At 35.7% G+C, this 15,621-nt stretch overlaps 1 protein-coding gene across 3 annotated transcripts in view; it reads left to right on the top strand.

Annotated features, from left to right (window-relative positions):
* The window catches only part of PIK3C3 (phosphatidylinositol 3-kinase catalytic subunit type 3), a 68,830-nt gene that overhangs the window by 26,512 nt on the left and 26,697 nt on the right, over positions 1 to 15,621 (top strand). For all 3 annotated transcript variants that reach the window (XM_064642303.1, XM_064642304.1, XM_064642302.1), the window contains 8 exons: positions 2,017 to 2,122; positions 3,016 to 3,132; positions 3,743 to 3,874; positions 5,931 to 6,059; positions 6,399 to 6,468; positions 7,063 to 7,127; positions 9,533 to 9,617; positions 10,461 to 10,535. In XM_064642303.1, the coding sequence (XP_064498373.1) occupies positions 2,017 to 2,122; positions 3,016 to 3,132; positions 3,743 to 3,874; positions 5,931 to 6,059; positions 6,399 to 6,468; positions 7,063 to 7,127; positions 9,533 to 9,617; positions 10,461 to 10,535 (779 nt within the window). The remainder of the gene's footprint in view (positions 1 to 2,016; positions 2,123 to 3,015; positions 3,133 to 3,742; positions 3,875 to 5,930; positions 6,060 to 6,398; positions 6,469 to 7,062; positions 7,128 to 9,532; positions 9,618 to 10,460; positions 10,536 to 15,621) is intronic.

Below are 15,621 nucleotides of genomic sequence, written 5' to 3'. Positions count from 1 at the left end.
ATTTCTAATTTTTATTATTTCATTATTTTTTTTTACTAGCTTGAATTTGAAGATATTTAAGTCCATGATTTATGTACAGTTGCGAAGAGTCGTTAGTTCTGTTGCTGTGGCCAAAGATAGTGTTTGGCTTGAGTAAAAAAAAAATGCTGTTAAATTCAAATAACTAAAATAATTGCAGGATGAATCGATGTGAGTAGAAACCAAGTACTTGACCAAATCAAATATTCTTCATTAAGATACATGTTGGTAATCGGTATGTTACCATATTTCTATCACGTTGATTGAAACTGTACAGTTACATTTCCACAACATCTCAGATATTCAGGCTACAGAAAGTTCAAACATCCATAACTCGGAAGTTTTTGACTTATGACTTAAAAAAATTTCAACAACACAAACAAAAAAAGCCTACCAAACCAAGAACCCCAGTCAATTTATTCTTAGTTTTCTTTCCAGACATCTCAATTTCTCAGTGACAAAATACAAATGTTGCAGCCACTGTTAGAGCTGACGTAGCCATAAATCCTCATGGTTCTTGATCAGTTGTATGTTTCAACTATCCAGACACAGCATGCACCTAAAATAATCAGTGGAAAAAGTACAATAACCCTTGAAAATCAAACCTTCTGCTCAGTCACTTGTCATTGTAGAGCTATCCTACACTTTAACAGCAGCCTCAGAAGTCAGTGCTACTGCTTCTTCTGTCTCCTCTGTGGACGTATGAGACACCTATCCAAGTATGAGGCATTACTCTTAGTCCTTATTTCAAGATAGCTTTGAAAGACTGTCTGGGGCCTTTTAACAAATGAAGATAAAGATGGCATGTTTCAATTCATTATTTCCAGTTTTCCATGACGTTTAGGTGTTCAGATTTTATAAATATGGACTTGTTTTCACGCATGTATTCATGCGGGAACAGTGTATAATAGTATGTTAGCCAAGTCCTAGAGGGAATCTTTAGTTATAGATTCCATGAGATAATACACATGGAATAAATTACATATGCCTTAATGTATATAATATATTGACTATTTATAAATAAGACTAGTCAAATCTGATCATCTGCAAATGACAGACCTCTAATCTTCTCCCACAGTCATTCAGTGACAAAGAGATTCTGCACAATTATATAAGGAAAGGGTAATTCGAGCTGCCAGTGCAAAGTCCAGGTCCAGTTTTTGAATGTGTCACTTTCTTGAGTGAGGGAGGCACTTTTAAATCCAAATGCAGTGTTTGCAAATCTACTGGCTTGCTAATTTCTTCTTTTTTTTTCACTAATGTTTATTATATTATATGTTTTTACTTTTATTATATGTTTATTAAAAGTTTTTAATTGGTAGTACCGGGAGATATATTGACCAACAGAAAGACCTTCAATGCATAGCTACTTTTTGCTTGTCAGTGCTGCAAAAAGAAATAAGCACAAAAGCATACCAAGTGACTTCTTAATGTCAAAACATAAATTCAGTAGAACTGTCCCCAATTGTACTGTTTAAATCTTGTACCTCATTGGTAATTTTATAAATGGAAACTTACTTTGGAATGTAGACTTTTCAGAGCTGCTTTAGGGTCAACACCTGGCTCTTCCACCACTGCTAATGGTAAAACAGGGGGCAGGTATTGTGAGATTCTCCTTGGTTTTGCAGGTGTCCTTGAGTAGGACGTTTGCAGCCACTGTATTATGTAGAGGGTGTTAGTACAGTGGAAAACCTACTCCTCTTGTTGTACTGGCTTGATTGGAGCGTTCATATTGTTTGGATTTCAGACTTGTCCTGTTTGAGTGATGACACTCTACTGTAAGTGAAATATCTCAGCAACTTTAACCGACTCTCCTGATCCAAGTGGGAATTTGGGACTATGCAATTTTGAAGGGTTCACGTGTCAGTTGAACTAGAGATCTCATTCCAAGATCGACTTTATTTTTAGTTCCAGGTCTATAATAACAGAGCTAATGTGTTTCACACAAATTGTGTAGGACAGGAGTACAGCATAACTTGGGTTGTTTTTACACTGCAGGTATGTAATAGTGGAGTGTGAAGACCAAGACACTCAGCAGAGGGACCCAAAGACTCACGAAATGTACTTAAATGTGATGAGAAGATTCAGTCAGGCTTTGCTGAAGGTAATGCTTCTGGGTAAGGAAATATGTGGTGGTTTCGGGTAGTCCTTCCTTAAAAAGGCAGAGGTGTCTAAGGGGATGAAACTTTTTTTTGTGTCATATATTTTGAAATTTTATAAAAGCTTCTGCTTTTGCTTGAATTTTGAATTTGTAACAAAACCAAAGAAACTACTGAAAAGGAAAAGAACAGATATTGAGAACACTTCTTTCTTGTTGCTTGTTGCTGGTAGTAACATACTGTTTCTAAAATCCTCGCCTTATTATGGGTCTGAACCCCTGTAAAAGCCTTGTGTAATCAGGCTAGTTTATTTACTGTTTCTTTATTGGAGGCACTTGTCCTTGAAATACAAATAGAGTGACCGATTTGTTGAATTCACCAATAGTGCTTGCTGTTCTGTGTGTCAGCAGCAGAGGGTGCTGGAGCAGCGGGGAAGAATAGCTACAACAAAGCTGAAAAACGTTCTGTGAATTGGAAGTTATAATTTATAGCAAATGTGCAGTCTGTCCTGATTTTCATATATCTCATACTTCATATTATTTCCAGTTTTAGGGGCGTTACTTCAATCTGACTCTTACGCTTCATAAGAATATTCCACGCTTATCCTTACTATCTTACTTTGGCTGTGTGAATAGGTTTGTCATGCATGACTGTTCACCACTGAAGTTGTGTATGCAAATTGAAGTGCACTGTTAGGTCAGATAATTGATTGCCACCTGCCAGAATCACCTGCAGTGATTCAGATTGTGTTTTACAGAAAATACCTTTTGAATTGACAGGAAATTGATCGTTATTCACTTAGCTCTTAAAAGCACAAAGGTCTAAGAACAAAGGAATAATTTCTAGATAAAATAATTACAGAACAAGGAACTAATTCTGTTTCTTTTCATTCTCTTAGGGTGATAAGTCTGTCAGGGTTATGCGCTCACTGTTGGCAGCCCAGCAGACATTTGTGGACCGGCTGGTTCATGTAATGAAAGCAGTGCAGCGTGAAAGTGGGAACCGCAAGAAAAAGGTAACTGAAAGCTTGGAAAACCTACCTGTGGCTTGAGTCTGACAATAAGAAGTTAGCTTTCCATTAAAAATTCTTAGCACTCAGATTTATAACAGGTGTCCATTGTCCTGTGATAATTTTGCTTAATGTTAAACAAACTTTGGAGAGGTTTCAATGGGCCAAGGTTCCAAAGTGTTCTAAAAGTTTGTAGATGAAGAACAGAAGAGGCCCTTGAGAACACTCTTGGGTATTTTGGCAGAAGAAGGATGTGAGGATAATTTAATAGCTGATAATACAACAGTGAACAAGCTGTGGGGGACATGGGAAGATAGCAGAGGTTATTGTGATGTATTAGGCGGGGATAGATAGTGAAATTTAGTTAGCAGCTGTATCTGTAATTTATAAAATTGCTTGACTGTATAAACACTAGATAGAATATCTCCTTTCTTATTCAGATTACTACAAATAGAGAATTTTTATTTCCCTGGATTTTATGAGCGAAAGCTTGATTCTTTGGACATATAAAGAATTGAATAAATTGAATATTTGTTAATAATGCATCCTTTCTTTTACATACCATGTGTTTTATGTTGTGTAGGTTTTTTTCTTAAACAATTTTTCATTCTTTTAGAATGAGAGGCTTCAGGCATTGTTAGCTGATAATGAAAAGATGAATTTAGCAGATATGGAACTTATTCCACTTCCTCTGGAACCTCAGGTGAAAATTAAAGGAATAATCCCTGAAAAAGCCACACTCTTCAAGGTAAGTGAGATCTTCTGAACAGCTGAAATACAAACAAGTCTTGTGAGCAGCAAGCTTAGAAACATCAGTTGAAAGATTTAAAGGGACAGACATAGTTGAGGCAAAATGTAACTGTAGCGTGCTCTGAAAGTGATTAAACAACTCTTTATGTTCTTTTTTTTTTCAAGTTCCAAACTTAAAAGCAGCTTTTATAAGACTGATACAGATTATGAAGTTCAGAATTTCCCAGAACTTTCTTCCTATGTTCAGCAGGAATACTTAGGATCAAAATGATGCAAATCAAGGCAGATGTGCCACCTCTCAGCTACACATGCGTGTCTGTTCCATTACAAAATAAAACTTAAGTTCATAGGGAGCAATAAGCAATAAAGTGGTCTTGTCATGCAGTTGCAGTAAGCTGACAGGTAGATCCTGTATCCCTACAGTTGGTAATTCCCTAAACCAGTCTGTAGCAGCTGCTTGTGATCATGTGGCCATCCCTTAATCTTAACAGCCAATGTACTGCTGAAAGGCTGGGGTTATTTTGTTTATTATACTACTTCAAATGTAAGTTAATGCCTGCAGTGTAAGTTATTACCTGTGGTCACAGTGATGTAGGGCCTCTTTACAAATTTGGTTTCAATTCATAGAGGTGACTGTAATCTAATTTTAAGATGACCAAAATATGCTTTACAAGCTGGGCCTATGTCCAGGAGGCATTCTCTGCCAGTTAAAAAAACATACAAGCTACTGTGACAGCCAGCATCTCTACAAGGTCTTGAATTTATTATTATCATCAGTAGTTTTAGCAGGCTGCTTGTTGGCTGTGATATGATTTATGTTTACTTAAAATCGGAATATTTTTGCATAGTTTTCTACCAGCTCTAGCTTGCTTCTTTAGCTACCTGTTAGTCTCTTTGAAGGGTATGCATGCTCTTGCACCTTTGATTGGAGGCAACATTGGAAAGATTTTGTCAGGAAAACAATGTTTTGCAGATTTGAGTCAGCATTTTTTGTGAATGTGATTTAAAGCTTGAGGAAAGAATGTGGACAGAAAGATTGCTGGAACAGCATCTAAATGTTTCCTATCAATAATAACAGCTGAAGTTGTTCAGAGCAAACTTGAATCAGTCTTTTGTATATTGGTCTTGTGTAGCAATGCAAAGACTTTAGGACCAAAACCATGAGCTTGTTTCAAAATCATATATTTTTTCTTCTCCTGATTCTGAAAGGTTACAGATTTCCATTTAATATCTCACTCAGTGCTGTGGGATAAAAAAACCAAACAGACCTAAAAAGGGAAGAATGACTAATTTCTGGTGCCGTGGACATTACGTGTTAGCTTTTGTAGGACTATGTAGAGAATAATTTTGCCTTTATTTATGGAACTTAATAGTTTTGAAACATTAACTGTATATGAAAATCTAATCTAACTACTCAATATTAAACCCTGTATCCTCAATTATTTTTGTTTGTTTTGGTTTGGAGGGAAGTGACTTGGTCAGTTGCAGTGGATTATATCCTTCATGTAGGTAATTGATCCTCTTCAAACCATTTTATGCAGAAAAATATTAAGCAATTAAATGGGCTTCGTCAAACAACAATGTAAAAGGCATTTTTGCTTTTACTAAATAGGTTAAGGAAGCAATTAATTGTTTAAGATGTCTTGCCCCTAGCAATTCTTTGTTGCTTATCCTATAATTGTGTCTCTTCTTGTTCTGGACAGTTTAAATTTGTTTTGTTGTGACCTTTTGTATACGGCTTCTTTGTTGATTGGAATTACATGCATACAGAAAAAAAATAGAATACTTCTTTCCTGTTCTACCACCATGGGAAGTTAAGAGGGGGAATGTATCCTTCATATTCCTTGATTTTTAAAAAAGAAGGAAAGCCGTAATGTGTTTTTCTTTTTGAAAATATGGTTAGAATCAGACTTTTGGTAATTGGAAATGGTACACTCTGTCTGTTGAGTCACTACAAGTGCAATACAAAGACTTGTATTTCAGAACTCTGTTGTAACTGCGTGTTCATATAAGCATTGCTGTGAACCAGCTTAGTAGAATATTTCCTTTTCCAGAGTGCCTTAATGCCTGCTCAGTTATTCTTCAAGACAGAAGATGGAGGCAAATATCCAGTAATTTTTAAGCATGGTGATGATTTACGTCAAGATCAACTTATTCTTCAGATTATTTCACTCATGGATAAGGTGAGAATTATTAATCGCCATCCTTGTCTTTCAGTTTTCATGATTTTCCTTGTCAAAAGCAAGACTGTTAAACACTGTTAATGCAGCTTGTATTGCTAATACATTACAGAGTTCTCAGATCTTAGATGGCTTTTTTCTTTTCATTATAGTCATGCAATTATCCTGTGTAGATTATATTTTTTTGTTTTTTTTTAAATTGCCATTCACTCATTATCAGTTTGAGTGAGAAACAGTGGAGATCAACGTCCAGTACATATCCTTTCAGAAATGGAATCTGCCTTTCTGTTTAATTCATCTTTGCTTTGTGTTGTTTTGTTTTTGTTTGGGTTTTTTTCCCAGCTCTTAAGGAAAGAGAATCTGGACTTGAAGCTGACACCCTATAAAGTGCTGGCAACTAGTACGAAACATGGTATGAATACTGTTATTTCCTAAAAATACAGTATGGAAAGAAAACTTATCCCTATGTTCCTAGACAGTGTGTAACAAAATCTTGTTGCAATGCAAGTCATGAAATTAAACAACCTAAGTGACCACATTATTCCATAGGTCAGTCAGATACCTTCAATAAAAGAAGCCTGGTCTGGATTTTGGAGTAGGTGACAATCAGTAGTGTGTCAGTCTTTGCTGGTAGCTTGTTGTGTGATCTCGAACAAATAACACTCATATTTAGGGATGTTTGCATGAAATTGAGGAGAAAAACAAAGCAGAATCAAACTTGGCTCTGCTTTTAGATACATTCTTGATAAATATTTAGAAAGCCATTAAGATTCTTTCTCTTCTCACAAAAACTTGGAACAACAGACCTTTTGCACGCTAATTTGATGTTAGTAACGAGTTGTTTTAAAACTATTGAAGGCAGAAAATTGGAACATGGGACAAAAATGTAGGGGTTTTTTTCTGATGAGGAGCAGTGTGTATAAGTGTTGTCTGTTCATAAACATGCATTATAGAGTAGCTTGACAGTTCTGTGTGTTGGAAACCTTCTGGTTGTTTTCTGTCACAGGCTTCATGCAGTTTATTCAGTCAGTACCAGTTGCAGAAGTTCTTGCTACTGAGGAAACAATACAGGTATGTGATGAGGGAATTTTAAGTTGTCTTCTAATCAAACGGTGTAGCTTGCAGGTGTAGATCTTGTACAAAATTCCTTCAGTCTATCACCTAATTTTTTTTATCTGTGGTTAGAATACAAATTACAGCTTGAAACATTAAGAGTATTTACAGCAGATGTTTTGCTTTAAAAATGTATACTTAAATGACTGCTTGAGTATCTTGTGTTCTAAAAGTAATATGATTTAAATAATTAAAGTGTAATTTAGTTGTGAAATTGAAATTCTAGCTTTGCTGTAATGATGAATGGCAGATACCTGACACTTTTTTCTGAACTTTTTTGTTTCACAATGTTTGTCATTCATTCATTAGTTTTGACTTGACACCCTGTCAAAGTATGCTATAACGGTTCTTTTGATGTAACAACTAGTTTGTTCATATTTCTGAAGACTGTTTCCTTGACACAGTGGATGTTTAGATACTATAACTTAGCTTTGTTAGCAAACTTTCTGTAATTCTCATGGAATTGAGTAGGGACACGTAGCAATAGTGGCACACAAAACTCATGCTAGGTCGAAGCACACCACACAAACCAAGCTAGGTAGCAGAGATCGGCTGGTTGAGATAAATATAGATAGATAAAAACATACAGAATTGCCATATGAGGTAAATAGCTAGTAAGTTTTTTAATGAAAATAGAACATATTTATGTGGATTCAACTTGTCACAGTACCTGTTTTCAGTTTTTTGTAGTTGATAATGAAGTTTGCATTTGTTTATAGCTCAGTAACAGTGAGCCAAAGCACACTAGCTCCTGGCTCCTAAAAACTACATATATTAAAAATATGGAGATTAAAATTTTCTTACCATTGGTCATTATCATTTGCTTAACAGATAAGCATATCAAATGCTTATCACTTATAAAAAATGCTTGTCATTTATCAATGAACAGCATAAGTTTATTATCAAGTTGCATGAGTTTATGTAGCTTTCCATTCTGTAAAGGTTATGATAAGCTACAGCTGCACAGTCAATAATCATAGAGATCATAAAGTGTTTTCTTGGCAATCCTTTGTAATCTTAAAAGTGTACTATTCATAATTTAGTCCATTATGTGTTTTTATAAAATAATATCTTTAGAAATCTCAGATCTTTGTTTGCAAAGCCTAGCCATGATCTTTAGAAATGCTTGTGAAACTGTCATTTTGCAATTACTTATTACATCAAATTCCAATAGGAAATAGGTGTTTTTGTTGCTGTGGAGACATAAGAAGCAATTGTTCCTGTAAAGAATTATTAATCCAAATAGATAAAACACAAAAAGAATGAGATCTTAGTTTGCTGCACTGATCAATGGCAAAATACATTACAGAGCCCAGATTTCCTGTGCTGAGGCATGACAGAGTAGCTGGGCATTGTAGGCCAGGGAAATAAAAACTAATGAATTAGGTGTTGTAAAAGTTTGTTTTACTCCTCCTGTAAATGTTCATTTTGGATTTCACAGCTGTTCTATTAAAGATCAGCATTGCGTATAAACATTAACTTCTGAAAAGATTCAAAGCAAGTAATCCAATACTGGCTGTTAATGCAGATCTGCAGGAAAGAAAAGGTGTTTTGATATTTGAGTGTTACTTACCTTCTATCAACAGTCTTAGAATGACAGTTCATGTTTTAGAATTTCATTGAAATAGTTGTCTTAATTTTTTCATTATGATTTTAAGTCACCTGTACGCATCCAGGTGGCCACTATGCTCCTCTTAAGTGCTCCTCCTCAGTGCTTGCTTAGATTTTTCTTAATGGAACAAACTTGTGCTTAGACTTGGATTTAATTCAATGATCTTTTCTCTTAGTCATGAAAAAAACAGTTTTCTTCTGGCTGGTGGTTAGGACTGTTTTGGCCCTGTCCACATTTCACAGGAAATGTCAAGTTTTTATTATAATAAATTCAGATATTATAATAACCTGGGTTTATTTTCTTTTTAAACTCAGTAGCAGCACCTGGTTTTCTTGAGGAATAGGGAAACATGTAATGATGATAAACCTTGTAGGAGACTGCTTCCCAAATGAAGTTACAAAGCAAGACCCTTAATCCTGGCTTAGTTTTTGTTGACCTGACCTAAACAATTTGCTTGGAAAGTATTGTCACTCATTGATTAGTAACTTTTCAATGCATTGGTAATTTTATGAAACATTTAATAAATAAAAGTGCTTTTCAATTTGTGTGTTGAGGATACGAATGTGATGATTGAGACAGAAAATAAGTAAAGATCTTATTAAATAAGATCTTACTAGGTATTTTGGGAGTGGTCGTTAGTTTAACAGATTTTAATAATGGCCATTTGTGGTCTTGGTTCAGATTTTTTTTTCTAAAGATCCAATTTCATATCATGTGGAATAACTAAATATCTTCATGACATTCTCTCCAGAACTTCTTCAGAAAACATGCACCTAGTGACACTGGCCCTCACGGGATAAGTGCAGAGGTGATGGACACATATGTTAAGAGCTGTGGTAAGTTACAGTCTTACAGCTGATAACTTCATACCTGAAGTCTAAAGGATGAAGGGGATGAGGTATTTGAGACATTTCAGTTTAGATGACTGCAAACAGGACACTGTGCATGTACTTGCTGTCAGAATTCCTGGGAAAAGGATCATTTTGAGCCTGGCATGTCATACACAAGTCCTCTCTTTGTTCTTATGGGTGAGGATAAGTTAAGTACTCTTTGCTTTCCAGCAATAATCTTACCTCTGCCCCCTCTGCATTGTGAGTTGGGGAGATCTAAAGCATTTTATATAATAATTCTTTTGTATTGAAATTTTAATTTGTTTTGAAAACATTAGGGTCTTCAAACTGTTTTGGTTAATGGGTGAAAGTAACAGTTAGAAGAGTTTGCTCTTTATCACTACCAGACCTACTGGTGGGCTTGTGAATGCTTCTGACGTGAACATTCAGATTCATATCAGTGTCTAATGCTTTTTACAGTGCCCTTACAATATCTTCAGTTCGAAATATCTACAGTCATTTTGCTCAAAATATTTCAGCTTCCTTTGAAATATCTTAATCCCAATATTGAACCAATTTAGTCTTTTTAGTGTTAAAGATGTAATTGTGTATTAAGAAGTTAAAATCTGGGCAGTACTGAATAAATTTCAAGTGTTTTATTCAAATTTTCTTCCTGGTGCTGATAATTTTGCTTATTCTTCACCAGCACCATTGCTGCCTGAGTCTCTGCTATATGTATTACTAGTGAACAAGACCTAAGATAATGTCATATACTTTCTTTAATTGTGTGGAACTTGTTGCTCTCCAGGAAGGGTACTTATATTGATGTTTACAATTTACTTGTTACAGCTGGTTATTGTGTGATTACTTATATCCTTGGAGTTGGAGATAGACATCTGGATAATCTGCTGCTAACAAAAACAGGTAATTCTTTTTAGCAGTATAATTTTGTAGCAGCAGTTGTTTAATTTGTAATGTGTTGGCACTTTTTTGTTCCATTTTCCTTGTGAGTATAACCCACTGAATGTTGTAGATTAGAATATATTTTAAAATGTAAGTTATATTGTCTCTTTTAAGGTAACATTTGATCCAGTGATTAAGAAGAAGACTTCTTAACTAGAGGAAATGAAGGATTTGAAAGCTAAGCTATTCCAATTATTAGAATCAATGCTTTGGGAGGGAGGGAAATGCAAGTGTTTTTGTTGAAAATGAGTTCATATGTATCTGCATAAACGTCACAAAGTTTTTACAAATAACATTTCTTATAGGAGACTTTTTTTTTTCCAATTTTTGTGCTGGGCTTATTTTTACTTGCTTGCTTACTTTTGAACTACAGCTTCCCTAGGAGTTCTGATGCCTTGAATACCTTCATTACATAGTGGTGGAGAGTTAAGAGTTGTGGTTGAATGTTTATTATAAAGTGAAATGCTTATTGAATGAGAAACATATAAATAAAAAATGTTATTTGGAAAAAGAAGGAGGAGGCTTGTTAGTTTTACAGATGAGGCTGAAACTTGTATTGCTTTGAACAGGCATACTCCCAAAGAGTAGAAAATTAACACTGGGCCTTGATTAGGGTAAAAGGTCTTTCTCTAAGCTCACAGGGGAACAACTAAAGGAAGTGTATTTTTCCTTATCTGCTTGAAAATGTACAAACAGTAGTTTAAAAATGTGTTTTGGGAGGTCTCTGTCATTTGTCAATGGTGATGAGTATATATCTTTTCATAGCACACTCTTTTTCCTGAAGTAGCAATAGTTTAGTGTTTTGATTTTGGGATAAAATGCATCTTACCTGTCTCTGTTAAGGAGTAACAGCGCAGTGACTTAGTGGAAGAGTTTAGGGAGTGCAGCAGAGGGCAGTGCACATCCACCATACACCCTGAGCCTGACTGCATGTGCTCTGCCACATGCTGAGAGGTTTTGTGAGAAATCCTTGTGTTCCAAATACAACAAAGACTTGCTGCAAAGGCTTGTGTCTTGCTACAGAGAATCCCTTAGCCTTAAGTTGGAAAAAACTAATTTCATTCTTCTCTTGAAGGTTCCATGCTCTAAGTACCTTCTTCAAAATTGTATAACCCTATATGCATCCTTTCTTGATGATATTTATTTAATGAATTGAAGACTTCCAGTACGGTAAAGAATGCTGGGTACCAGCTGTGGGTTCACATACGTCTCTTGGATTTATATGGCAATAAATACCATTAACATTTTTTGGCTCTACCTTTTAGTTCCGTGAATGTAGCCACATCTCTGTTTGACTCCTTCCGATAGAATTGGTGCACCACCTTCTAACATACAAATGTCTATGCTTCTAATAGATACAGTATAATTTAAATATTAAGCAGTAGTTACTGACATTCATAAAAAACAAGTTGTTTCCTTCTCAGTGTTAGGAATGTATTTTTTATGTGACCGTGTCAGTTATCTTGATGAAGTAATTTCTGCGGTCTTTCATGACTCTTATGCTATAGTTCAGGAAACAGTGACTTTTTTTAGTAGTGTTGAGCAGGACATCTAAATTTTCAGGTTTTTAAATGCTCTGTATCATTTTACTTCAAGGAGAACTGTAGCAGTTCTTGTGGAAAGAGATATGGGAAACTTCAGGCAAAACATCCTTATGTGTCAGTAATGTTAAAAATTGCAAGAGTACTTGCATCAGTTTCATAAATAGGTCTTAGCTGGTGACCTGAAGGTCATATTATATAGTCAGTATTGCATAACAGGAATATTTATTTTCTCTGAAAACTTTGAATTTTCTACTTCTTCTGGAGATTAAATATATTATTAATTGCTCTGTATTATAATTTCTTGTTTCCAAATCTTTAGCAGCAAATATTACTGTGCTTTGTAAACAGTAAGACACTTTGGCAGCTGAATGCCCGGTTTTAAGCAGTATCAGTGCCTCTTTTTAGGGTTACAGACTGGTTTATATATCAAAGCCAGCATTTGAATCAACAGCTAATGTTCCCTTTGTTGCCTTGGAAAGACGAGCTGGATGGTTGTGAAGCGGGATTGTGATACATGAGGTGTAGCTGTTCAGTTAACTTTCATGGAAGATGCACTAGGCTAGTATGTTGCAATTCATGCCTTCTCCCAAAAACACTTTATTCTGCATTTGTTCCACTCTCTGATTTTGATTGTAGAGTTGGGATCTAGGTACTGATAAAATACCCAGATATGGATGTCTTCATGTTTCCTAAACCTTTTAGAAGAGTAAGACATCGGTACAGTCATCAGTAGTGTTTCAGCTTTCACAAAGAAGTGTAGTCTCCCTTCCCATTAGAGTTGTCTTAGTAATTTCAACTAGCTTTATAGACATAAAAAGATTTCCCAAAGGTCCAGCCTGTGTGTAGATATTTCAGGATATCCTAGATTTTCAAATGGCTTTCTTGAGTAGCCGGGCATGTGGTGTGTCTGACGAGCTAATCCACCCTGGTGACTGGCCAGCTTCATCTTTCAATAATCCCTGTGTGTAGATTCAAGTTCCCAGTGTGCGTTCCCAAAGTACAGGTGCTTTGACCTGAGCCATACACCTGAAATTGTTCTGTAGCAGGAGGGCAAATTGCTATGTGGATAAAATCAGGTTATAAATATCTTCAGAGCAGGTCAAAGACTGAGCAGTCAGAACTTGAAAACCACATTTGGTTTTAACATCATGTTACATGTGCTATCATGTGTTGATAGGTGAAAGGGCTGTACTGTCTTCTAATTTAATGCTTAGAGGTAGAGCTGTGGTCCGTCTCCAGTGTGAAGTGCCCCAACTGACATCAGATTTATTCTTCAGTCTTGGTTAGAAAGGGTTGCCAGGTAAGACAGCAGGGACCTAAACAGATCCACATGTGAGATGACACCATGTGTTTGTATTTCCAGATGGTCAAAACCATCTATCCTAAAGCAGGTTTGAAGATTACAAAAATGGAAGAACTATGGGATTCAAACCTTCCCTCTATATCAGTGTTTAGATAAGCACATTGTTAAATCTGTTTATTAATGGTGCAAACTACTATAGTATGTAAAATGTAGTAGAATTTTTAAACGTGTTTTCAAATGTTACTGGTCTTGATAGGGGAAAATCCTTATTAAAAAAAAAAAAAACCTAACATATACTTTCATCCTTTAGATTCTCCCTGCAACTCCATTTTCTGTGATGCTTATTGCAAAAAGACCATAACTCTTAGCTGTTGATCTGCTAAAACTTTTTCTCTTATAGATATCTTGAACAGTATTTCTCATTTAACAATATACATCAAACATATTTTTTTCCTGTAATATGGAATTTTTTCTTAATTTATCGAGCGTATTTTGAGAATGGACAGCTTGAGGGGAGAAGTTGGAAGTTACAATCCTAAGGACAAGCTGAGCTCTTATCGATCATATGGATGACAGTGATAAGCTTTACCCCCAGCTGTTGCTGCATAATGACTTTAAAACCTGTATCCTGAATAAGTCATTAAAAACTCATGTTACTTTCACTTTTGTATAGTCTTGGAAAAGTTGTAACATGCTGCTGATGAAAATGATGACAATAAATTAGGAATTCTGATTTTTGTCAGCATGGCAATGCTCTGTTAACAAAGGCAAGATTTTGACAGTAGTGTCAGAATTTGCTGGGAAAGCCAGAAAACCACCCCGTCCATCCAACCATTTTCATTGGAGGAGTTTTTATGCTGTCGTTTCAAGTTTAAACATAGGAATTCAGTTAAAATAGTCACTAAATTGTACTTTTTTGTTATGAGCCATGTTAAAATAATGTCGGCGCTTGGGGGTTACAGGAAAAGTACTGAAGTACTGAGCTTGGGGTTTGTTGTGTTTTGGTTGGTTGTTTTTTCCCTCCAACAATGAGAACAGAGCAGTTTGAGATAATTTGTAAGGCTTTTTTACTGTTAAAAGACAATTGTCATCAAACTTATTTTATTTCAGTAATTGCATCTCATTTGCTTTGTCTTCTGCCTTTTATTTAAGGTTTTCAGAGTCCTGTACTGGTTTCAGTAGTTTTTTGTAACTGTCCTCTAGTGAAATGGAAAAATTACTGCTATATGAGAACTTTTTCCTCTACTAAATCTAGGTATTAGCAGTAAAAGTGATGGACAAATCAGCCTCTCCAGCTGCAGTCAGGTGTTATTGGCTATTGCAAGCACCAGGTATCAATTTTTAGTCTCTAAAGGTCCATGCTTCACTTAATCAAAGATAACTCTCAAGGCTGAAAGGAACTCAGATGGACTTTGAAATCCCTGATGCCCTGACTGCTAGTCGGGGAAACTTTCCGTGTTTCATGCCATTTCCTTGAGGTCTCTAAGGGCCTGTCCTCTTTATTCCAGTATGTTAGAAATCCAGGTATTCAGTAGAAAAATGTAGTCAAACGCATGAAATAAATAAATAATTTTTTTAAAAGGCAAGCTTAAAAATACTCACCAGTATCAGCTTTTAGGTTTTGAATGAAACAATTTCGTGTGCATGCCGCATTATTACTTTTTTCTGCAAGCTTTTTTTCCTCTTCAGTCAGTAACTGCCTTCTCTTGCTTTTCCTACAGTAAAATACTTTAAATGGGGAGTTCAGAGTGGGTTTGAAAAATATAAAATATATTTAACGTATTTAAATGGAAGATTTGGACATACATTACTAGGGCACTGTTTTTAAGGTAAGAGACTCTGCAGGAAGTCTTTCCTGCAGAGATTTTTCCTGCTTCCTGAAAGAAGTCTTTTAGACTTTGAGGCACTTTGAGTGAGCCACTTTGAACATCAGAAGTGTCTCTCCAGAGCTCTGTATCTTGGACTCCTTGTGGGTGCCTACAGTTTTCCTCTGAGCCTTGAGACAGGGCAGGAATTTCATGCATGCCTGTCTGTGGTCTTGAGGTGTTTCCTGAATTGTTTTCTCAGGTGCCTAAAATCCCCCACTTTTATGAGGAACTCATATTTTTAAAGAAGTGTCTGAAGATTTCAGAGTCTATATATTAGAAATCCAAGGCCTTCTATGCCTAGCCCTACAAGAATTTAAGGAGCTCAGAGGATG

Source organism: Pseudopipra pipra, chromosome Z (assembly GCF_036250125.1).
Source record: "Pseudopipra pipra isolate bDixPip1 chromosome Z, bDixPip1.hap1, whole genome shotgun sequence".
NCBI lineage: Eukaryota > Metazoa > Chordata > Aves > Passeriformes > Pipridae > Pseudopipra > Pseudopipra pipra.
Note: the sequence above shows the minus strand (reverse complement) of the source record. Positions and strands in the feature narration are given on the sequence as shown.